We start from the raw sequence: 25619 nt of genomic DNA, 5'->3' as shown, positions 1-25619 counted from the left end.
GTGCTCCTTACTTGGCTAACAGCAGATGCTACAATATATCACAGCTGAACAACTTCTTAGAGGAAGAGCTGTAACTAACAGTGTGGAGTTCTGCTTCTGCTTCCCTGCCTGTCCTTCTTGGCCATATGCAATTGTCCCTCTCCTTTCGGTGTTCACTCTGTGGACAGATCTTTGTCCACTCACAGCTGAGCAGCCTGTCTTCAGGCTGATCCATGCTGAGAGGAGATCAGTGAAAGTTAACGTTGTTTTCTTGCAGAGAATGGATCTTGCTGGGTCTGAGAGGAACAGGATTGTGCCACCAATGAAGCTGTCTCACCCTTACAACAAGCTGTGGAATATGGGTCATGATGACATGGCTATTCCTACCAAGTACTCCCAAAGCTCACCAGAAAGGCCCCTGACTGCACTTGGCAATGTACCACCAATCACAAGGAGACCCCGGAGCAGAGACAGCATTCTGGCTTCTGCAGAAAAGGATGACTCAAATCCTGCTGCTCAAGGGAATATCACCATTCCTAGGCCACAGGGAAGAAAGACTCCTGAACTGGGGATAGTGCCACCGCCGCCAGCACCCAGGGCTTCCAAGCATCAGACTCCAACTGGGCCAACAGAAATTCTCAGTGCTCACACAGGATGTAGCCAGTTGGTTTCAGATCTTATCCCGGAGCCCTTAGGAGTTGCTAGGTTGTCCTTAGAACCTGAAGTCCAGCAGTCTGTAAATTATTCCTCTTGTTCATCTCAGCTTTTGTCCAGTGCTACCAGCACTGCAGAGATGCTCCAACCTGTCAGGGTGAAGACAGATAATACAGGTAATGAAAGTGACTACCTTCTGAATCTGCTGGATCCATTAAAAGCAGCCAGCTGGCAAAGCAGTGGCCCCCAGCAAGGTTCCTGCAGCCTGCAGAGCTCAGTCACTCCACCTTCTGGAGCTGGCTTTATATCAGTGGCAAGTGACTTTGTGCCTCCTCCAGCTGCACCATTTATCCAGTCACTCAGTTATCCTTCCCCAGCACTGCCACCTTTTTTACAGGCATCTCCTAATCCATTCACACAAACGGTGCCAGGACCTCTTTCAGTGTCTCTTGTTAGGCCCCCAAGGGGCTCTTTCACCCCCACATTAGGTCATGCTTATAGTTCTAGCTTCATAACACCTAATTCTAGTTTATATCCACCACACAGACCTCAACCAAACATTTCAACATTGTCCATGCCTAACTTGTTCAGCCAGGCTCCAGCAATGTCACCAGCTGGCTCCTTACTGCTGCAGAGCCACAGCCCTTCTCCAGCGAGCTCTCTACAGCCAGCATGTTTAAGTGGTCCTTCTAAAACCAGAACGTTGCATGTGGGCAAGTCCACTTCCAAGGCAGATACCCAACAAGCACTAGCTCTTCTGTCTAATGAACCCCCTTTGATCCCTTCCAGGCCAGCTAAGGGCTTAGAGTCAGTGTTACTGTCCTCAAAACCTGAGGAGACAAAAGATCCATTTGAGGATTTGTTAAAAAGGACCAAGCAAGATGTGTCATCCACACCAGGTAAGGTTGAACAGCTCAGAAGGCAATGGGAAACCTTTGAATAATGTTCCCAGTGGTCTTTTGATGTCCCTTTGGAATTGACAGGATGTTTTTGTTTTCTTTTTGAGCCAGCATACAACCAAGCATTTCTTTTATGGCTGCAGGACCATTGCCATGCTGCAATTCACATGACTGCTTTTTGCCCAGAATTTGTTCTGCTTGGGAGTTCCCATGTTGTTCTGATCCCTGCAACTGTTTCCTCACTTTCTGCCACTAAACACACTCATGACTCTTGCACTGATCAAAGCATGAAGGTGGTTGGTTTGGAATTGATTTGGTTTGGTTTTCCACGCATCGCTTTTCAGTCAGTACTACTGAAGCAGAATTTACTCCATGTATTTTCAGCCCTTAGTGCAGCCAGCAGCATGACACAGCACACCATGCCAGAGTTTTCTTGCTGCCTGTCTGAATGGCGTTCAGCTCAGTTTTTCCTGTGTTGCATACATCACTATAATATTTTGCTTTCCCGTGTGGAGTGCAGCAAACAAACCCAGACTTATGGGCTGTACTGAGTTAATAATCCATTAGGTTCAAGTTTGTCCTGTCAGGCATTCATTAGGTCATACTACTGGGTGAACTTTTGTTGCAAATTTTTCATTTCCCTTCTCCAGTGTGCTGACACTGAGAGGTAATAGGGACCTCTGGTGTAGAATTGTCACAGTTCTTTGTTACAACAAAACCACAGCACAGAGCAGTTGCTCAGGGTTTGGTCCTGCAATCCTGTTGGGAAACTGGAAACACCAGCAATTGATTTTGTTTGTTTGTTTGTGTTTTTTGGTGGTTTTTTTTTTTTACTTTTTTGTTGTTGTTGTTTGATTATTTTTTGTTATATATATCAGAAAATAGAGTCCATAAAGAGTATCCTAGTATGTGTATGTTAATATTATATATAAACATTATAGATGGCAGTATATGAATGGGATGTAACAATGTCTTGATTATTTAAAAAAAAAAAGAGAAAAAATGGAGTATAAAAGCCCATGAGTTCAGGCTCATGAGTTCAAGTTAAATGCCAGTGTACTGACAAGATGGCCCAAGTGCAGCGAGATGAAAGCTGCAGTGCTTGTCTGTACAGACAGAAATCAGACTCAAGTGGAGCTGAGTAATCACATAATGCTGGAAGGCCAATCCCTGGCAGCTGCCTGTCACTGCTGGACTTCAGATGTGCTAACTGCTACCTTGAAGCAGTGGGATTTCACTCTGGTCTGCAAGGCTCTCCACTCCTTCAGCCTGTCTTAAAAACCACAATCCTCGCCCTGCTTTTGATGAGAACCATTTGCTGGTATAACGAGATGCTAACTGGACCATGAAAAGGACTGTGAGGTCACAGATACAACGATGCAATGAAAAGGTTAAAGGGTACGTTCATCCTGATTTTCTAAGACTCTTATCTATGGCAATAGTATCCTCAAGAAATTTCATCTTAATCTTAGCAACTCCTTTAAAACCTGCTGTCTTTGCAGTGATCATTTCTGTTTTACTTAAGTGGTGCTTTTTTTGGATTTGTTTTGTATTTGGGCAGAGTCACATTTAAAACATCACTCCATCGAGGTAATCACATCACCATTAAGCCTTTGATAAAGGAAATCATTTTGAACACGTGGGGAAATTCTTGTAAGCTTTATCAGAATTATTTCCAATGTATCTATTTTATTCATATAATCTTGGAGGTTTTCTTACTCTAGTGTATGAAAATGGCTGTCTATGCGTTTGAGTCTGTGCAATACAAAAGAGAAATACTCCTAATATCTGAAATGCAAACAGTTTGAGAAAGACCATAGTGTTGCATCAATATTTCTGTAAAGCACTGTTACTCTTACAAGCCATGCAATTGAATTTGTATTTTCTTTTTGTGCTGGAAGACAGATGGTTTTAGTATTGCATAGTAAAATATTTAAAGTCTAAGACAATAGCTCCATTTCGTTTTATACAAACATGTACAGATCCAGTCTGGAATTTGCGGGTTTCCTTTAGTGTGAGTTAGATGGCAGAAAAAAAAACCTTCCTCACTTGTGGTGGATCCATACAAGCACCACTATGTAGCAGATGATGTGCCATTGGAATTTTGCATCTTTTTGTGAGTTGTTTTTTTCTCCTCCCTTCTTTTTCTTGCCACACATTGATTTTTTTCTCACCTGCAGTGAATGGTCTGTGCTGCCTGCATTTTTTCTGCTTTTTACATGTGTGTGAAACTCTCCAACAGGAGATTGACATCTGCTCCGTTTCCTCTCTGTTTCGGAGGTGATAAAGTCTGTCAGTAACACAGGACTGCCATTTTTCAGGGAAAGTAACATCCCTTTACCCGACCGTACGAGAGGTTGGGTCAGTGACACTGCAGAAGGCTGTGTGCAGCAGCTTATCTTTTGTTAAACAGGAATGTGTGACGTGCTGCCTTCAAAAGAGCGTGTAAGTAAATGATGGCTGTATGTTTCCCAAACTCTGTCCATTTGCACGAGAGGATTTATGTTAGTTTGTCATTTTTTAATGTGTTTTGTGCTTTTTCTATGCTTACCCTGTAGGCTTTATGACCAAAGTGCTTTTTCCAGCACTGGCAGATTAATTGCTTTGTGTATGAACACAAAGCCTGTTAGCTGCTGCTTCTTACAACATCCAGGTTTGGAAAAACCTGTTTCACTTTGCTTGTGACTGTTGGAGGTTAACACATGTATTTTTTTAAATCTGCACTGTGAACAAGAGCTGCTCTGGTCCCCCAATGTCCTTCAGGAACTTAAGAAGTTTGTGGCAATGCAGGAGATGAATTCCCACCCTGGAACTGCCTGGTTCCACCACGCTCAGCTCTGTGATAATCCTGTGCCCATGTTTTCAAATGGTGCAGCAGCTTGGCGTCATAAAACAAACGTAAGCATGTGATTCATTGTGTAGCACTGTAAAATTAATTGCTTAATAGAGTTAAACGTTTTGGCAGAGTAGGGGCTTTATGTAATCTCACCACTCTTTTAATGGATGCATAAAACTGAAGCAAGGGCATATGCCTACAGTTAGTTAATTTTCTGTGGAATGTTTGCTTAAGTTGCCAGAAACTGAACGTATTTTCTCTGAAAGAAAGACTGAGAATTGTCTTCTCAGGAGCATGCACCAAATTTTTTCACATTTTATAATTTAAATCCATTCCCTTTTGGCCCATTGCTCTGCAGCAAGCACTTTGATTATCTGTCTCTGTTTTCAGGCTCACCTGGTTGTGTTTATTGCAGCAGTTACCTCAGTGCCAAAGTGGTCGTTACATCCCATGATGCTGATGTGTTGCTGTTACATGGAAGCAAACTGGATGTGCAGTTTAGTCGTGTCAGGTGTACCTCAGTGGCTCTGGGTGTTCCACTGCACAGGGATGCTTACAATACCAAGCAGTCGGTGCAGCCGTTTCAGTTATAGTCATTTATTTCCACATTCTAGCCTCCCTTCCAGGTGCTCCAGTTCAGGCTGCTCACTTTGAGCTCTGTCCATTAGCAGCTCTCCTGCCAGGAAAAGAGCTTGCAGCTGTCCTGCAGCTGGAGCAGGGCTGCCACCAGCAGCTCCTGTGGCACAACTGCGGAGCGAAGTTCCCAAGACTGCATGGGGTGAGCGGTGCAGGGTGCAGCTGTGCCTCTGCTCTGCCATTGCTGACAGCAGCACAGCCTGAGCCACTTGTCCTTACACAGCACATCTCTGCATCCATCCCTGTGATGCACTGGCTGAGGCATCAGGTCAAGAGCCCAGCTGGCCCCACCTCCAACTTCTGCCTCTGGCCCCTGGCAGCTGGGAATTACAGAAGAAGTCTTCAGACTCAGGGAGGTAGGATCTGTGAAGTCTTTTTACAGAGAAAATGTTATTCTGAAGGCTTGAATGTGAACTTCCTTTGACATTTAGTCCCAGCTGTGGGCAGAATATCTCCAGCTACATCGGGTCAGATGATGTAAAGACTGAAGTGTGGTCCTCTCTGTTTTTTTCCCTTCTGCTGGAGAGTGCTGGCCCCCATTTCTCCAGAAGAGAACTTCTGCCACTGCAGAAATCTGTCCTGCCTTAGGCTGCTACGTAGGCCAGGGCTACGCAGATTTTGTGTCTTTGCTCATAGCTGTGCAGGTGAATGGTATCACTGATAGCTCAGCGCAGTGTGTAGTAGCACATACTTCAGTATAGCTTAACAGAGAATGCAACAGGTTCAGTAGCTCCCTTCTTTATTTCTACAATAGGACTTCAGTAACTGCTGTGCAGATTTGCTGTTTAGAGTTATGGTGTGTGACAGAAATAATAATAATGAGCAACTTAATTAATGCAGCACGGAAACTTGTGGCTGAGCAAACTCTGTTACAGACCAAAATCAGCAACCTAGAAATCAAGCAGCGATTTGCCAAGAAGTGATCACAGATCATGGTAACTAGGTCTATTTTTATACATGTTTTATTGTAAACTTATTTTGAGGGACATTCTAAATCTTTTTTTTTTTTTTTTAATTTTTTTTTTAACAAATTATAAAGTTTACAATTAGAAAAGAAATCAGGATCACAACAATTAACTACAGCAAATCCAGTTTTGTGAAAAAATATATTCAAAAATTAAATATAAAAAGAGAGTTAAGTTCATTATTGAAAAAAAAAAAGCTTTCATAACTTATTTTGCAGAAATGCTCAAGACACTGACAAAGTATTTTTACACTTATCCTAGTACTGGCTTTGGGTGCTTGAAATATAAACTTCTGCTCTATTAATCCTGTAAAGCAACTGAGCAGCAGCCTTCCTGCTGACTACCCCAAGAACAGCAGGAGATGCAGACAGATTCACTGCTTGCACCTCGCTGGCTTTTAGGTGTCCGCTGCTGGGGGACGTGCAGCTACTTACTGCCTTTCAAGATATTTCAGTAGCTCAGCAATAGTCAGTTCTTACATCACAATTTGTTTTTTCTTCTCAAATAATACAGGTTAGAGTAAAATTTGTTCATTCAGACCCTTTTGCTGCTTTCATTTTTCTACAATTCTAACACAAAAGAATGGAGCAGACCTAAAAAGTAGCAGTAATTCTCATCTCCTGGCACTGACCTGGAGGTTAATCAGGCCTGTTTGGGGAAAACCAAAAGCATATTTTAATCTTGCTGTTGCTTTATGGGATGAAGAAAAACCACACCTACCTTTGCAATTTAAGTAAAGATTATGCAGGAGGACTGTGACAGGACATGGGGCTCTGCCTCAGCCCCCTGATATGAGTGTGGGGTGCAAATCCTTTCTCCCCATGAGATAAACACAACCCTTCGCTTCAGACAGGGCAGGTCTCAGACCCAGCCTGCATTTCTGTTTCCATAGAGGAGACACAGTAAGCAGCTCTGCAGCCAGTTCTTCCCCTTCAGACCTGCTCTCCCAGAAAAGCACTGCCTGCTTCATTTGTTTATCCCCGCTGCCAGGGAAAATTGCACTCATGTTTTCTTAAGGTGTGCAGCTTAACTCCCCTGTAGCAAGGTGACTGGACAGTGTAACTGTCTCTATTCTAGAAGTATATTAGACCCTCCTAAATAGCATCTGGAAAGTACACAGAGCAAATAATTCATGTTAAAAGTAACAGCAGCATTGCCAATAAATAAAGTGACAGCAAGCTCCCTGAACTGCTGCTAGGTAATTTCTGCAGTTATCAGTACTATCCTCTCCAACTCCTGCCCAAGTCACAGCTGGGGTGGGATCACTGCACGCTCTTTCAACTCTTCCTAAACATCCAAGGAAAAGTGATCTTCATATGAGATGTGAAGTCTCACATTCTAATGCTTTCCTTTGTTCAGTTTTTTCACAGTTTTCATTGTTCACCTTACATCAACAGTTTCACACACACAGAAGACCTGCTCTTAACTGGACAGACCTGATCAGTACTTTGTCTCTTCCCTTTGCTTAGAATTACAGAAGAAATTAACAACTACGGCTTGAAAAAAAATAATAATCTGAGAGCAAAAAGAGCATAACAGGAGTGCATTTCTTCCTGTGGCAATTAGATTTGGTGTGCAGATTCACACGCTGCTTATTAATAGTATTCTGGAGATAAAAAAGCAGTCACTATTTTCTAAATATTTCTCACTGATACTTGTAGCAATTGTTGTGAAAGCCTGCTGATTTGAGACCTTATTTGGCCTGCTTTGCCATAGTTCTTTCTGCAGGCTTTACCACATTATGCTAGGGGAAAAAAATAGCGCAGTCATCAGCTAAAACAGTAACAAAGGAAGTAAAGCCACAAAATTAATATCCCTTTTTATAGCAAAAGTAGAAAATGAATGCTGAGCTACAACCCAAAAAATAGTCTTATCTTAAAGTTCAATATATTATTTATTTAATTTCCACTCTTCTGTATCAATGAGCCCCCAAACCTGGCTGTCCACAAGGGTACAGGTCTGGAAACAACTTCCTTGCCCCTCTTCACACAAGCAAGGATCATCTAATGTTCAAATGCTGAATCTCTTACTAAGGACTGTTGTGTGGTCATGCTACGTAATGTCAGCTCTTGACTCAATGCATTCTGCTCTGTGTGGATGGCAGATACTATACCTAGGAACACACGGGGAAAAAGTCAGCAGGCTCACTTCAGTGCTGTTGTCAAGTCTGATCACAAAACTGATCAGGTTTAATGTGCATAAACATTCTAGAAAGGTAGTTCTGTAGTTCTGTAACTGGTCACTCAGTCTTAAAAAGGCACTTAACATATTCCTATGTTTTACTCTAATCTTATGAAAAGATTTTAGTGTCTACTATAGCATAGTAGTACTTAACTCTGGTCCCATTATGGAAGGACAGCAGCAGTTCTGGGAATTATATTCCATCAGTCAGTCACCAGCCTTGAATTTACAGAGGGAGCACAGGCACATGTTTTTTTGAAATAAGTTCTTAATACTGTGGGTTGTTCCTCACCCTTAGACATTCTTACTTACCTGCGTGGTGGAGTTGATATTGACAGTTACTACAGGTATGAGCCCGTGGATGACTGCAGGACAGAGACAGTCAGTAAGGCTGGCAGCGTCACTTGGCCCTACCATCTCACTGACCTGCAGTACTGCATTCTGTTAGTAGTTCTAAAATCCCTCTCTCTGCTGTGCTACAGCCAACACTTCTCCTCCAGCAGCTCCTCCCAGATGCTTTTTCTCCCTGGGCTTCACTGTCCTTGCTCACAGACCAATTTTTTACAAAGCTTTTATGGAATGAGCTGTAATAACTTAACCAAGCTCTTTCAAGTGGTTGAATATTACCAAGTTAACAGAAGGCAGTTACCTGTGTCCTGGGAAGGAGCTTAAAGAAGAAAAGATCTGTCCTACAAAAAAAAAAAAAAAACAATACCACATTTCAAGACCTAAGACAGAAATACTGCAGCAGTTTGTTAAAGGATGACTTGTGACCCTAGTTCTTATATCAGCCTCTCTGTTGGTGGCAGCTTGATTACGTTCCACAATTCCACTCGAGCACCATCCTTTTCTTGCCGGCTTGGACTGTATCTTCCCTGAGTTGCTCGCCTCCTCTTCATGGCAATCACCGTGGCTGCACCAACTGCAAGGAGGAGGGCAGTCCCCGCAGCCCCAACTGCTCCCACAACGGAGGAGTTGCTAAGGTGTGCCCACAAAGGCTGCTGTGGTAGAAGACGGTGTTACTGACAGCTCCCATGGGGACAGGCTACATTTCATATCCCTCATCCCGTCCCCATAACCTCTCTCTAAGCTGCCATCACACTGACAACAGCAGTGTGTGACTGGAACTTCCCCCCTTTCACTGGCTGAGAACCACAGTCCCCTACAAATCCAAGCAATACAGAAGCAGTGTGGTGACTGCTCCCCACTTCCCCCGTTCACACAGGGGCCTAAGTTCAGTATTTGGCAACAGACACTGCAGGTACTTCCAGCATTGGTTCACAAACCTGCAAAATTCCAGCTGTACCTCTGTTGTGTGGTACCCGTGGGAATGTCTAACATTACTTCATAAACCAATGGTTTCAGTAATTTGTGACAGTTCCCTGTAACGCTGTGTCCATCACAGGGCAGGAGATCACAGCTGCTGTTGCTGTTGAGAATTGCTTTTTGAGAACAGATTTGAAAACCTCATATGCCTGAACTGAATAAGCTTTGAGCACATTAAGTTGATGACCAAAACAGAACAGTATATATAAACCAGTCATAAATACCCTCTGTCCAGTTCTTCTTACAAGTATGTACAGATCTTTATCTGTAAGTTAGTGCCTAATTTAACCCTACCTTTTAAAGCAGATTTAAATATGCCATTGCTACGTGAGAAGTGTAATGGAGCCAGAGGAACTTCAAAGCTGGTGCACTTCAACAGCTTCTACTGAGGTAAAAGTATGGGACAGCCCATGGGGCAGGAAAGAAGGAAGTAAAGAGGCTCACTGTGAGCCAGTGGTGTGCAGCTGACTCAATTAAATGAAACCAACTGGAACAGCCACTGCATAGACAGACTGCCTTGTTCTTCTAAATCCAGGTCTTCATTACCACGCCTTAAAGAAACTGAGACAAGAGTGGATCTGCTGCAAGTGCTGGAAGAAGATCAAGGTCAAAGCAGACCTTGCAGGTGTCTCCAGGGCAGTGCCTATATTAACCGCTCTTCGGGTGGCACCTTTAGGACACTGTCCATCTCCAGCCGAGCTCCTGCCACTTCTTGCTGACTTGGGCTGTAGGTTCCCTCTGATTGGCGCCTCTTCCTTGCAGTGATAATCATGAATATGAGACCAATACTGAGCAGCAGTAAAGAGCCACAGGCTACAGGGACAGCTACTTCAATTAGTGGGGAGGGGAAGAAAGCACCTGGAGTCCCTTTCTGTAAAAGAAATTAATGGAGAAACAATGAAACTCCAGTGGTTACAATAACCTGTCCAACAGCTCAGAATGGTCAGAATAGAGAGAAAAAAAGAAAAAAGGCAGTTGATCTGTACCCTAATGGAAAAGGACAGGAAGAGGGCTTGAGGGCATCTGCACAGAGAATGCTTATGTTCATTCTTTAATCTCAGCAAAAAATATATATTTTTTTAATGGATTACTTCTGATATAAAGAAAGCTACTAAGAGCTTCTGAAATTTTCCTCTAATTCATAAGTGGTGACACTCATCAGAACTATTCTCCAACTTCACCAAGCTGCCAGTTAATGTTAGGACAGTTATAAACACAGATTTACTGGCAGAACAGTTAAGTCAGTCAAGCAGGAAATGTTCAGAATGACCACAATAAAGGAAAGTTTGCTACCCAACACAGTAAATCCTAGCTGACATGGGGACAGCAAAACTAAATGCAGTTTATGAGACTAATCTTGGAGCTACACAATTGCTACAAAGAAAAGCTGTCCACTGCACACAGCTTGCTAATGAAGATAACTACTGCTGTTCTAACTGGAACAAATGGCTGTGTTAAGAGTCTGCCCAACACTTCAGACAGCATTAGATTAACTGAAACTATTCAAATAATATCACACTCCCTATTCTCTTCTTTCTATATGGTTTTTCACAGCAGGAAAAGATTCAAATCAAAGTGGGAATCTTAAGGAGCCTCTTTACTGTTATAAGACTAAAATATGTAGGTGTCACCAGTGTGATCTGACTAGCAGTTCAAAAAATTAACACTATAAAGTTAAACCAGACAAACATGAATTTTTCAGTAACACTACAATTTCCATGAGTAGGGGAATGGTATTAAAAAAAGTTCAGTGATGCCTCTAATGGCAGTGTGGAGCATTCATGCAGTGGTTACACAAACAAGGACAGGTGTAGCCATCTTGATGAGCTTTAGGACATCTGAGAGCAAGAGAGTTTAAACAGTATGAATACTGAATGGTGAGCTCAAAACTTTTAAGTTAGAAGGACATACTTTAATGTCCACACTATGTAAAAATACAATGAAACAGACAGCTTGCAGCAGGGAGATGTTAAATCAGTACGTAGATGGGAGATGGAGAAGATAAAAGGCTCAAGTACAGAGCAGAGAAACAGTCAAATGAGTATCTTGGTACTGGTAGAATTAAGGTGACAGGGAACAGCAACAACAAAGAATTTTTAAATGTGGAATTTTAACATTAAAAGAAACCTTTAACAATAAATCTAAAAACAAGAAACACTTCTGTTAAAAATACTATCTGCCAAGAATCCTAGCTTGAATATTTACTGCTTTTGGATGCCAGTCTCTGCCCACACCACAGAGCAATACACAGCAGGACTATTCCCAGACTACCAGGAAGCCCTTCTTCCATTTTCAAATGCCTGAAGTTCAAATTGATTTTGAGAATGCTGAAACTCAAGCCATGCACTAGCAATTAGTTCTAGTTTTGCACAAGCACGCAGATTAGTTGCACTTTACCAACGCTGCAGGAGTTTTTAGCAGCCTACCCTACTGCTTGTTGCATGCTCCTTATTTGCTGCTGTTGGGGGGAAGGAGAAAGAGCAAGAGAATGCAGTCAAGGCCTTTGCTTCTACAACTGCCAATAACAGCACACACGCCAGTTAGCCACAGCCTGTCTGTCCTCCCTGACCCCACCAAGGCACCATCCTTTAAAGAGGGAAAAGGCTGTTCTGCAGAAAGCAGTGGGTGTGATGAAAATGAACCCAAGGAATCTACAAATGTCCGGGGAGCAAAGAGATACCTGAAGGAGTCAGTGCATGCAAACTGGAAAGGTCAGGAGTGACCTTATGGTGCATGCATTACGTAGCCCTCAGTAACAGCAACAGCAGCAGACTCCACTTTGGTGCACAGCCAGATTCCATGCAGTATAGGTTAGTACATTCCCAGGTTACCAGACAAACTATCTGCTCATGCAACAGCTTTACAGGAAGAAAGCAAGTGAACGATGTAACAGCTTCAGCACAGGAAGGATTCCAGCCCCAACCAGCAATGCTTTGCTTATGCAGAAAAAGAAAAGCATTGCAGAAACTGCCCATCCAGGCAGTAGTAGACACAGCAGATAGAAGCATGCTACTTTTTCCTCTTCTATCACATTCAGCTTGATTTTATCTGACTTTTGGAGAGAGAAACTACTTTGTAATTAAGCTCATCCAAGACAAAATGGCAGCTTAAATTCCATTCTCCAAGAAACTGTGGGAGGGAGAACAAGGTGGTGAATAGAAGAGGGCAGAGTGAAAAAAATAAGGACACTGCCTTACTGTTTGGTGCATTACACATCTCTGTCGCACTCTGAACTCAGCTGGATCAACCATTCCTGGTTTTCCTGCAATTTTATACTGTCCAATAGCTTCTTACTTAATGTAAATGGGGAAGTTTTTATTCACTGTCAACTTGTCCTCCATATTCTTGCTGCTTCTTACTGCCTGGTTTACACTACTGAAGGTGAAAACAGCCTTAGCACTCAACAAGCACTACATTTGCTGCTGGTCATTTCCAGCTTCGGATCAAGTTTTTCTTCACTGTTCTTATTTGAAAAGAATATAACTAGAATATCTAATTTTCTTTTTGTACCACCTCTACACACATTTCAAGTTTCTCTGGTGCCAAGCATACTTACCAGTGTGCTTTAGACAAGATACACACAACACACAGGCAGTTTCACTGATACCCTGGTACCCAAGGATTCTACTAAGCCGACTGCTCATGCTTCTCATAATTCAAAGTTTGGAAGAACAGAGAGGAGCTTCCAAAAGCAAAAGGAAGGAAGTGCTTACGTTAATGTCACAGCGCTCTCCAGCGTAGCTGGCACTGCACAAGCACTTGAATTTGTTCTCAGAGTCTTGACAGGTACCTCCATTCTGGCAAGGGTTTGGATCACATTCGTTTATATTAATTTGACAACTGGAAAGGAAAAGCTATTAGAGTTAAATGAAATTTCTCACATTGTTGTGTCACAGAACACAAGATCAAAAACCTACAAAAACCTCATTTATCTGAAAACTATGTTACCTCTTTTTAAAGTGCTTTCTCCAGGGTCCAGCAACGTGGAGGTTTTACACATACTAATCCTCTACTTATCATTTCTGTACGACTGAAGCCAGTTATGACTCTCCAGCACAGTCAGTTAATCGTTACAAGGCAAAAAAATATTTAGAGGTGGTGCATGCTGTGAAAATTGATACTATTAACAGTATAATATCAAGCCCACCTATTCTAAAAATAAATGGTATAGTTTGGAGGAGTTGTTTGAATGGCAAAAGGATATACAAGAGGATGAAGCATTTGAACCTGTTCAGCTATCCCATGGATGTAAAAATCAGAGCACAAGCTCCTTTGCAGGCATCAGAAAAATAACACTTACTTCCTTCCAGTGAAACCTGGCTTGCAAGTGCAGTTGGCTCCCCAGGTCTCAGTGATGCACTTGCCACCATTCAGACAGGTGAAGTTCTTACCACACTGTGCAGGTGGGAACGGCCATCTGGGAAAAGCAGAAGATTGCCTTTAAAGCCATCAGTTGTGAGGAAGGTAAAAGCATACTCAGATACAGTGGAGTCTGAGCTGGCAAGGGTCATAAGCACAGTCACTGTTTTTTCCAGGAAGGGCTTTGACACTATATGAGAAGGGAAAAGTCTCAGAAATTTTCCATAGTAACCGAATATTACTTTTAAGCATCCCCCAAAAAGGAGTTTGTATATGAATGTGGTGAATTCGTGTGAATGAATTGTATGAATATGTGGTAGCAGTGTCATCAGTATGGGATTCTCTTCACAGCTGTCTATTTTTGCTGAAGAAAATAGAAGTAGTGACAGGATATTGTTGGAATACCAAACTGCACCACAGCTAGGTCAAAAAAGAAAAGTGCAAGCACTAGATAATTATCTGCAGCAGAAATTGAGTAAACTACAGGAAGTTCAACCTGGGTGGATCTGAGAAATGAAGTTCAACCATTTGAATATTTATCTCAATATTTGGTTTAAACAGCACAAGTAGATGGAAGTCTAAATAATTCGTTTTGTAATAAAATATGCTGGAATTTTTCCAAACCAACACAAATGCTATAAATATAAACCTTGTTGAAAAAAAATCCCCAAGTGCCCCAAAGGAAAAATCCTACTTATATGGGGGCTTCTCTACCCTAGTTCAAACCAGGCAAGATACCCACTCGCAGCGAGGTCCTGAATACTGCGCTGGGCACTTGCAGGAGTAGCCATAAACCCCATCAACACAGGTAGCTCCATTTTGGCACTGGTGCCGCACACAGTCATCCACATTGATGTCACACTTCTTTCCAATGTATCCCCGGAAGCATTCACACTCAAAATCTGCTAGTCTATCAGTGCAGTTCCCATGAACACACGGGCTTGACTGGCAGTCATCAATATTGGACTCGCAGAGCAGCCCCTCCCAGCCAGCACTGCAGGCACAGCTGAAGGAGTTGAACAAGTCCTTGCAGATGCCAGCATTGCTGCAAGGGCTAGAAGCACAAACATCAGCCCCCGTGCAGCCTAACTGGACAGTTCTTCTGCTGGACTGCTGGAACTGTTCTGGCTGGGGATATGAGAGATTGGAGGTGAATGGCAGGTAGATCCCTCCTATCTTCACTTGTCCTAGGCAGCCTGTGAAGTTTTCAGCTAGAACAATCAGTGCATTGTTCTTTAAGAAGTCCAGGTTCCCAGCATTTCCCTGCAAAGTCATATTAGCAGACCCATCCAAATGAGCCACCCATCTGGAAGACAGTGCAGAAGGCTCCTCCATTGACACAGAGATTGTGTGCCAGGCGCCATCCGTGACAGCATTCTGACTCAGGAAGCTGACACCTTCAATATTATTCCCGCTCCTGATGTCAACAAGCAAAGAGGAGTTCTTAATAGCTATCTGGAGGGAGTCCACTTCTTCCATAGCCCGAAGCAAAACAGCATCTTCGTCCCTGGTTCTGAAATCCATGAGGAGGCTGCCCAGAGTTCTAGTCACAGACGCATTGGTGGTAAATTCAATGGCAGCAGAACTATTAAATGTTGCATTAGCCAAACCTACAAATAAAGGAATAGTGCAATGGGGGTTTGAAAGACTCATGTAAGAATCATGTAAGCTTAGTGTGAGCAGGATTAGAAGCTCAGTGGCTAGCATCATTAAAGCTCTTCCTGTTTACAGTTACATTTCTATTAATAATACCTAGCTCTTATCTGGCAATTTTTACTCATTAATTTCACAGCACTGCACACAAATAAAACTATCACCTTTTTCTTACAGAAAAACTAGGATGCAAGTCAGGAAAGCAACACATACAAAGCTGCTGAAAATAGGCCAACATCCTGAGTTCCTGGACATTTTGTAGCCACTAAGAACATTCTCTGCAAAGCAAGGAATCATAAACTAACAAGTTTTCTTCATTCTCTTTGGTTTTGACTTAGTTGAAAACACATTAATTGTCTTAGTGAAATAACATGAGACTCTTGGAATGGATGAACAGTAGAGAAAAAAGATAGCCCTTGCACTGCGATGTTGATAAGGCAGGCTGTCACTCTCAAACAGAGGGCAGGCTCCTCCCTGATCAAACCTCAGTAACAGAAGAAAACATCTTTGAGTGCCACCTTCACTCTATCACATGCTGGTGGTAAATCCATAAAGTACATGCTGCCTGTAACAGTACATACTTGGCCACCATTCTTAGCTTGCTAATTGCAGCACGTGTTTATATTTATCACAACAGTGAGAACTAGTAATACTGGTTGGAGACCCTGAAGACTTTACCAACACATAAGCAGGATAACAGTACTCACACACATATCCTGCTGGGACATCTATACAGGTAGTAGCTTCAGGACATGGGTCACTTTCACACCAGACTCTCTCTTCACAAAACTTCCCAGTGAAATTTGCTGGGCAGCTGCAGTGGAAGTCATTCCAAGTGACAATGCATGTGCCACCATTCTGACAAGGTTCAGACTGTAAGGCAAAATAGCACAATTTAGGAGCAGTATAATTCATGGTTAGATCTAAGAGAACCTGCTGGAAGGAAATGTGACAGTTGGTGTTTAAATTGAGAAAGGGTAATTAAAATAGTGAATCAATAGCAGCAAAGGAAGTACAAGAGACTTTATGCAGGCAAGTCCTGAGACCCCCGCCCCTCCCTACATACAGAGCTGGTGGACAAAATCTCTCCAGGTAGAACTCCATCAGTTTAGAAAAGAACAGCTGGCAGCACATCTGCAAGGACACTGTACTGCAGAGAGCATCTCATCCACACAGCTACTGGTCTGCAGCACGCTGACCTTCAAGCTGCAGCAAACTCTACATATTTGGATGCATACATGTACAGTGGCCATGGCTTGGACACCAGCCTAAAGCTTTCTGTGAAAAATGCGGTCATTCTGAGCATATCACTCCAACCAGTACAATGTTACTGATGACGGGGAGAAGGAAATGTCCTTCTTTGCTACTATTTTTGTTGCTATGGCCTCTGATATTAATCATCTACCAGTCTGCTATGCTTCAGGTGGGCTTTTTGGTTCTTTTTGTGTTCGTGTGTATTCAAATCAAAGCAAACAGCTGCCAAAATTGGTAACATAACAGGGCAGGAGTTTTTCCCACAGTTTAATTCTAGAGACGTCTGTAGCTCTCAGATTTGAAAAGTTATATGAAAAAAAAAAAGGGCAAAGAGAGAAAAGAATTACATCACAGGAGTGAGGCCTAAGAGTGCAGGCATCCTGTTCTGTTTCCCTGGTACCAGCAACAGTCAAACTGTTCTGCAGTCACACACCTATAATAAACAACTGCATGCATGCAAAGAGAAACAAGACCTCCTACCTTGCAGGTGTTATCAGAGATGCATCCATTCACCAAATTAATATTTTGAGTCCTATTAAGTTCATCCGGCAGACTGTAGTTCTCAACCTGAAAAAACTCTATTTTGTGGCCGTTCAGTTGGATGTCTTGCAAGCAGCCTTTAAAATAACCTCCCCACAGGCCAGTGCTGTCTGGGTCAGGACGTCCACCAATATACACTTCATAGCCAGTTAAAAGAGGCCTTCCTACCAGTTGTCCCAGCTCCACATACATGTCTGATTGGTGAGCACCAACAATTCCTCCTTGGAAAGACAGAGCTACCAAATGTCTTCTCCCATCAACTAAACTTTCTGGAAATGTCACAGTATCTGTAGATAACATCTCAATCTTTAGCTTGCCGTTCTTCAAGTATATAGTGAGGCAGGGGTCTGTTTCATTGCTGATTTGCAATACTAAACCGTTTGGTTTCAGACTACGAATGAAAAAGGAGATGTTGAAGTCTGCACCAAGGCTATCAGAAAGGATGAAAGAGGAAAAGCTAGTAGAATTCTCGAAGCCAAATGTTACTGCTGGGTGTTCTAGAAGAGAAATGAAATGTACATCAGCTCTCTGACAAGGCAACAGCAAAGCAACTTTATTAAAAAAAAAAAAAAAAGGACAATATAAATCTTATGGGAATAAAAAAGGCAAATAAGTATAATTTTAGCTCAGAAATGCCAACTTTAACACTTTCTATTTTGTTTATAAAGCAATACATTCCCATTCACTGGAAGCTCAAGCTCAGCTTCTTACAGTGAAACAACTTCCCTACTCTCCTACAGTTACTCAGATCTGATACAGAGTCAGAGTCTCTGGTTCAACAAGGAGTAACATCTGCACCACAAATCTGGTTATCATTTCTGCAGGAGTGAGTGACAGGGAATCAATAAGAGTTTTCTTTATAGAGAGTTTTGCTTTATTCTTCTCTCTGGTCAAATAGAAAATATTTCTTCTAGAGGTACTGAATGTAGTATCCTTGAAGCATTGACAAAGGAGTTGGCAGATGTAAATCACATAGCACTTACCATATGAGCAAGCAGGGCCTCCATATGGCCTCAAACAGTCACACCTGAACGTTGTCCAAAGGTCCACACACAGCCCGCCATGAAAGCAGGGCTTGGAGAGGCACCACTCAGTGCGGTCACAACCCTGCGTCACAGGGGAAACGCCGCTCACAGGGAGAGCCACCGGGAGCACGGCTTCAGCATCCACCTGCAAGTCTTCCAGGCAGCCAACAAAGCCCTGCTGACTCTGCGTGTTGTTGGCCAGTGGATCCTCAGCACCTCCAACATACATGCTCAGGAAGGCGTGTGGGACCGGAGTAGCGTTGTCTGGGACAAGAGAGCTCTGCACGCAGATACCTGCATCACAGGAGTCGTGCCAGAGTTTGAGCTGCACAGTGTTCTGCAGAACAACTTCAACTTTATGCCAGCGGCCATCATCAACTCTCAGCCCCTCCAGCTGCAGCAGGTACTCATCCTGCCTCTTCAGTTGAGCATGCAGAATGCCATCAAAGAGCTCCAGGAACAAGTATTCAGCTTCACGGCCTCGGTAAAAAAGGATGGCGCTGGGCAAGGTGGTTCGGAACCGGAGGGACACACTGGCAAGCTGCTCTCCTGCTACCTCCCTCCTGCTCTGATTGTTCACGGGCAGCTCAATGAGGAGATACCCTCTGGAAGCAAAGGAAAATGTTGTTGGTGTTGAGCATGTGGCATCATAGAAACCAGGCTGGCACTGGCACAGGTGGCCGTGGCTCTCAGCTTGGTAAGTCGGGATACACAAGGCCTCATTTTGGCAGTCATGTGTCTGGCACCCAGTGAGCTTGACAGAGCAGTTCTTCCCTCCCCAGACAATGCCATCCTGGCTAGGGGCACAGTGGCAGGTATAGTCAGCAATGCCATCCTCACAGATAGCTCCATTCTTGCAGGGACCCTCCTCACACTCATTGATGTTAACAGCACATTCCACACCTGCGAAAGAGATTTAGAAATGGGATCTCATTGCAGGGGATTGCAATTCCCTTCCCCAGAGCCAGGCTGCGAGGCACAGTGACCTCCCCAGCACTGCTGCTCTCTAAGCCATTCTCTTCAGGAACGCACAGGAAGCCCAAGAGCTGCCAGCAAGAAGCGCTGCACTCACCACACAGTGGCCTACCACTAACATAAGAGCAACAAAAGATAATTCTGTGCAGTCTGTCCAGATGCTGCAAAGAGTGCTGTTTGTAGAGCTTCAGCCAGCCAGACTGTGTCATCCAGCAGACTCCTCTGTCCTCTCCCAGGCAATCTCAGACAACACAGCTAATAAGCATGCAGGGAGAGCAAGCAGAGGATATTAAAGGGACAAGACAGCCCAGATAGGGATTTTATGCATCTTCCATACATAGATTTGGTGCATTTAAACTCAAGTCTATACATCTGACTGGAGCATGTTCCAAGCACCACTGTTGGGGCATCTAACTAGATCACCAGCCAGGAAGTTATTGGAAAGCCACAGTTAAGAAAATTAAAATTCCATAGTTTGGAAAACAATATCAGACAACCCCCTTGTTGTAAAACATTCACAAAACCCAGTTTATTATGAAACAAGAAGCAATACATGCTCCACAGGTATTTTAACATACTTGCACCAAGCTGATTTAAGTTCTTTCCAGTCCTGCAGAAGTGAACTGGGTGAAGAGCACTGTGTGGCAGTTAGTGTATCTGCTCGAGGCACATGCATCCCAACAGGGCTCAATGAAATTACAGACCATTACACTCAAATGTAGTTAATGAAAATCAGCTGTCATTTTCCTGAGCATCTTCAGACTGACATTAGAGCCCTCCTGAACCAGTTCACTGTTTATCTAGCCCATAACATTGGTTTTCACTAATCTTCAGAGACAGTTGCACAGATAAGCCAAGCATGGATTATCCTGATCTAATAGCATTACAGGCAGAATCTACCTAGCAAGCACAACGAGGACAGCAGAAAGAAAAAGAAGGAATTCACACACAAAGGAGGGGAATCAAAACACAAAAGACATTTGTAAAGAAAAGCCACTAGACAGAATAGGCATGTCAAAGAGATTAGAGAGTTGCCTGAGGGAAAAAGGGATGAGGGGAGATGGTGCCTTAGGAGTACTGGAACTGGACTTGATGGCATGATAAAAAAAAAAAATTAACAAAGATATGAAGCTTCTTGAATTCGTGTGCTGATGTTGTGAACTGCCTCACATTCCAGCAATGCCTCTCAGCCAGTCTTGCACAAACATCTGGTACTGCTGTCTAACCAAGTTACTTTACTCTTTTGAGACCAAGCATTTACCTGCTGTTGACAGTGCTATCTGCAGATATGTGAAGACTCAACACCATCTTCCAGTTCCAACATAAGACCATAACACATATGTGCTCTTAGAAGCGCTGAAACAGAATCAGGAGGTTCTGGTAATTCTGCTCTTTTCAGCTGTGCTAGGGCTGCTCTGCCAGCAACATTATCTCAGATCCCTCTAGGACACAGCTATACTTTTCTTATATTAAAGGAGAACTGTTCTGTGTAGTGCCTCTAGAAAAGCACTGAATTTGGCCAGTAATGTCTGCCTTGAAGAAAAGCCCAGCTGATGGACAGATTCAGAATTGCTAATACTACCTCAGCCCTTCCTTTTTTCCTCCAGCAATTACTGCTCAGCACACAGACTTGGGGCATGATTGTAAGTTAAGGAAATGGAAGAAGCAAGGGCAGAAATGAGATTTTGGCACAAAGCTCTGATCACTTGAAAGAAAAGTGCTGGAATAAATAAAGCATAATAGGCGTCTGCAGGCCTGGAGAACCCCAGTGTGGGAGAAGATGGGAAGGGAAGAATTAAGAAAACACTGGAATGGGTTTTCTGACTATCAGTGGATTGAAGGGCTTTCAGAACAGTAAGGGGCAGGTTTACAGTAGGAGTTCAGGGGAGAGGCCACTGAATGGAAAGATATGTAGGGTCAGCATAGTCCCAAGTGTTTGAGATGCCATCCCCTTTGAGATCAGAGCAGTCACATTTATTTACTAGGGCAACAAGGAGAAATTAGCATTGTTCTGAATAACAAATGGAGACAGGTCATGAATTTGTTTCTAAGATGTCTGGCTGGGCCAGCACCAAACAAGAGCCCCATTTTCCTATCTTTCTCTCCCTCCTATCCTGCACACTTCCCCTCTGGCCAGCACTCTCGCTAGGAGCAGCAGCAGGAACACCTGCCTGTGCTGCTGTTTCCCAGCTCCCAGCTGACACCTGTGGGTGAGTGCTTCACACCAGGTGGCAAATTAGTCCCTGTGGTGAGTGCACAACCCCAGGCTGGTGGCTAATTAAACACCAAGCTTTCCCATGGGACACAGCTGGTGTGATTTCTATATCATTTATTTAAAATGGGTGAAAAAGAATGAGCTGGCAACTTCAAGTCTTTATATGCTGCTGTCTAACCTCACAAGCAAACACTCAGCAGCAGGAGCAGGCAGTTCTTCCTAGAGGAATTAAAAACAAGCTTTCTATTGCCCTCATTGTTTCGGCCAGCAAACAACCAGCCTTCACATGGCTAAGGCAGAAAGAAAAGATCTCTAAAAGAACAAGAGGTATCCCTACCCTCCTAGAAGCCAGTGCAGTATCAGATTTGAGTCTGAAGCAGTTTTTAGAACTGGTAACTGTGCCAGAGTTGTAAAAATCTTTTTTCAGCCAGTGTGACCCTTTGCTTAGCAGTTAGCCCTGTTCTACATCACTGCTCCTTATACAGCTTGCAATAATCACACCCTTCATCAAGCAGCTGGCCTCCCTCTCTCCTTCATTATCACCAATGATTTTTGTCAACTATGAACATCTTCCATTTGCCAAATTCTTACTTACGCCAAAATAAAATAGGAGATTTCTATTGAATACTGCTTCCCAGATGCTAATTTTAGCTCAGCAGAGAAGTATGTTATTTGGGGTTTGGCTGCAGATCACAGAGTGTAAACAAAGCTAGAGATTTCAGGAAAGTAAAAAAGTTTGTCTTCAGAAAAAATAAGATTTTTGGTTTCGGCCACTGCAGTACCCAGAAGTGCAGATCGTTTCATGATATCCACTGTTCTATAATTCAAAAGAATCTAAAAACTAATTTGCTTCTCTAAGAATAGCCTAGGCATCCTTTTCTAGGTATCCATTTAAAAGTAGTAACTCTTACTGAGTCTCCTCTGCACCCTCTAGATTTCTAAACTCAAACATTTACTTCTGTTCTTACTGTTGGCAACATTGTTTGAATAATCAACATGATTCATTACATTATTAGATTTTAAAATGTGTACTGAGTTTCTCATATAGTTAAAGACTAAGAAACGCAAATCAATAGAATTATCTAAAAAAAAAATAATTAAAGTATTATTTAAAAGGCTGCTATCCGAGGACAGTTATTTTCAAACATTCCCTTCTAATCCAAGCGTCTCTGTGATTCCAGATATTTCAGCAGTGTCCAGTGCACAGTCCCAGTAACACAGCGTCAGGAACATACAGTCAGAAGTTGCTAAGCTGTAACAGTCTGCATCGTTTTCAAACAGAAATTCACTAAATTCTGAAGTATTACTGATGTGGTAAGGACAGTCTTGTTTCATAGCTGCATTATGCAAATCCATACATTCAGCTTCTCTGAATGAAACTAATGATTTCTAGCTGCTATTAATAAGCAAAGATTCATTGTACTATAAGAAAACATATATTAAAAGAAAAAACATATATAAAGAAAAAGATTCTAATTTAGCTGTCACATGCCAAAAAACCTTGAAGGATGAGATCTATTCATGCTCTCTTTTCTTGAAACATGCCAGTTCAGTGGGGCTTCCCAGCCAACGCAGGTCGTCCTTTCCCCTTAAGACAGCTGAATTCCTAGCAACCTTTCCCTGGTGCATCCTAATTAGGATTTGTATTATTACCAAAAGAAAAATGGGGGGGAGGAAGGGAGGCGAAGGGAGAGATGGGGGGAGAGAGAGAGAGAATTAGCAGCAACAAACAGACCCGGCCACAATTATATTTGCACAATTACTGCCATTTCCATGGCAACACACTGCGTTGACCTCTCTCCCACCGTGCACTACTCCTCAAGGAGATGTGGGGGAGGAGACGCAGAAGTGCACAGGCCAGCTAAGGGTTTGTCCCCTGAGCTAAAAAAATTTACTTCTTGATAAAGGAGTTTCAAATCATTAAAGCAAAAAGAAAAATAGCAAAAAGATGCCATCAAAAGAAATCTAATGCTTCACAGAACTAACAGGAGACACTGACATGCTTACAAAGTACACCTGTGTACAGAAGGACCTGCGCCTCAGAGCTACACCCCAGGTTGGATTTCTGCGGACAGCTTTCAGAGCAAGGCAGAACTGCAGCAAAGATGCACACGGAGTGCACTGACTGCTCCACGTTTATCTGGAGGCAACTAGCAAATTCCTGGCCCTGAAGTTTCCAAAACAAAACTTTAGGTCTCTTCAAAATAAAAACATTCTTCCTTTCTAGTGAATTCTCGTCCTTCTTATGCCTCCAGCTACCATTAATCGCACAGCCAGCTCCCTGCCCTGAGCAGGCACGCAAACATTCAGGACACATTGCAATTACTGTATAGATCTCATTACCTGCTAGCAGAAAAATTCCCTTCAGGATCACGCCAATCAGCACAGATTTCATGGCCGACTCCTTGTGGACATTTGTGACAGTAAAGGAAAAAAAGTGGGGGTGAGTGGGGGTGGGGAAGGGCAGAAAGGCTGAAATGAACTGGCAGAATGTGTGTAAGCGCTCCCTGACGCCAGTCAGACAAAAAGGGATTGGAGATGGAACTAACCAATATAGCAGAGACCTGCGCTGCAGTGAGATCTAATCCAGCCCTGCTCTAAACCTCCCCAGCTGGCCTCTGTCAGTGCTGACACGAAGAATGCGTACTTGCAGTGCTCTCCCCCAGTGCATTACAGTAATACCCTGCGGTATCCACAGCATTAACTCCAGCAGCAGAAAGTCAAGAGACAGCCTCTCGCCCTTGCACCTCCCAGGTGAACGTGCCACGTTCCATGAAATAAGAACAAAATGCGGATTCTTCCCTATTTTGTTGTAAAAAAATTTTGTTGTAAGAAACAGGCTAAGACAAAAAACCATATTTCCACCACCAAAGCATATGAATAAGGAGAGTTCCAAATGCAGAGCACAGCCCCAGCCCTGCTGTACATTCAGCACTGTGACCAGCACTTCACACAGCCTCCTTCCTCCATCTGCCCCACTCCGTGCATTTGTGTGCACAAGCATTTCCCCTGTGCAGCATTCACAAAGAAAGTTCTCAATTTTTAACTACCACAACCCATTTATGTGATCTAACTGAATGGAAGGAAACAGCCTGCTCTGTGCTGGCTGCACCAGTTCAACCATGGGACTGCAGAATCAAAGTTCCCTTTCTCCATTAGCAATCTTACAAAATTAGCTGTTGCAATTTCACTTCTCTCTGATGATCTGGTTTCAGAAAAAGTGTGGCTACTTTCAAATGGTAATGTTTCTGGAGGAAGGCTTGTACTTCCATGGTGTGAGGAAGCCTGAGAAGCTTACCCAGCAAACAAAAACTCTCAGAAATAAGAGTATGGGAGCTGCATTAGCAGTATGACTTCAAGATATTTAAAGCAAGCACTCCAAGAACTCTTGCAGTTTGTTTACTTTCATCTGAGCTAATTCAGTCCAAACACACCAGTCAACATACCACGTACCAGGGTGAGTATGTTTGAAATCAAAACTTCCAGATAGTCACATCTGGGCTGTGTAGGCATAGTCCTATCCTCACACAGATTTTCAGTGCTATCTATAGCAGCTAGGGTGACCATGCTGTTCCTGTTCAAATGCAGACAAGTGGTTTGTGTTCATTCAACTGTCTACTGCAACAATATAACAACTGTGAAGACTGGAGAACATTAGTTCCTTTCAGGGAGATCTAATTTTTATTTACATACACACGTGGGTATGTATTTACACACATGTACAGAGTCTCTGTATGCTTCTGATTAGAAATACAGATATTGAATTCAAAGCATATAGCATAAATCAGCACAGATCCTGATCCTCTACACCTTTCCAAATTCATTATGTTGTTAGAAACTGCAGTTGCTTCTTTTCCCAGGATCAATTTAAGGATACACTTAGAGTGTCTAGTGTTCTCAGAGACAGACAACGATGGTGGGAAAATACAGTCGTGCAAATTCTAGGTAGTACACGTATGTTTGAGATAAAATACTTGTAAAAGCTATCTTCCAAACCAGCTTATGATACCCTTTGAAGGATTCTAAAGAAACAGAAAATGATCAGACGATTCACTTTCTAGAGGTTTTAATTCCCCATTCTTACACGCTGGCAGCCGTGCAAGTTACAAGATTTGGTCATGA

At 42.9% G+C, this 25619-nt stretch overlaps 2 protein-coding genes across 13 annotated transcripts in view; one reads left to right on the top strand and one right to left on the bottom strand.

Annotated features, from left to right (window-relative positions):
• DENND1A (DENN domain containing 1A) overlaps positions 1–3476 on the top strand; it is a 172560-nt gene extending 169084 nt beyond the window's left edge. For all 7 annotated transcript variants that reach the window (XM_042830877.1, XM_042830874.1, XM_042830875.1 and 4 more), the window contains one exon: positions 257–3476. In XM_042830877.1, coding sequence (XP_042686811.1) covers positions 257–1576 — 1320 coding nt within the window. In that variant the 3' untranslated portion in view covers positions 1577–3476. The remainder of the gene's footprint in view (positions 1–256) is intronic.
• Positions 3477–7844: 4368 nt separating this feature from the next.
• CRB2 (crumbs cell polarity complex component 2) overlaps positions 7845–25619 on the bottom strand; it is a 63429-nt gene continuing 45654 nt past the window's right edge. For 5 of the 6 annotated variants that reach the window (XM_042830868.1, XM_042830865.1, XM_042830869.1 and 2 more), the window contains 8 exons: positions 18266–19210; positions 17223–17779; positions 16196–16361; positions 14578–15445; positions 13777–13893; positions 13190–13316; positions 10147–10347; positions 7845–9151 (listed from right to left, as the gene is read on the bottom strand). In XM_042830868.1, the coding sequence (XP_042686802.1) occupies positions 8933–9151; positions 10147–10347; positions 13190–13316; positions 13777–13893; positions 14578–15445; positions 16196–16361; positions 17223–17779; positions 18266–19210 (3200 nt within the window). In that variant the 3' untranslated portion in view covers positions 7845–8932. Of the gene's footprint in view, positions 10348–13189; positions 13317–13776; positions 13894–14577; positions 15446–16195; positions 16362–17222; positions 17780–18265; positions 19211–25619 lie in introns of all 6 variants that reach the window. The other variant, XM_042830870.1, reaches the window with a different exon arrangement.

Source organism: Centrocercus urophasianus, unplaced genomic scaffold (assembly GCF_019232065.1).
Source record: "Centrocercus urophasianus isolate 14NV4802_14NV808 unplaced genomic scaffold, USGS_Curo_1.0 seq_34, whole genome shotgun sequence".
NCBI lineage: Eukaryota > Metazoa > Chordata > Aves > Galliformes > Phasianidae > Centrocercus > Centrocercus urophasianus.
This window is presented reverse-complemented; position numbering and strand designations above follow the sequence as displayed.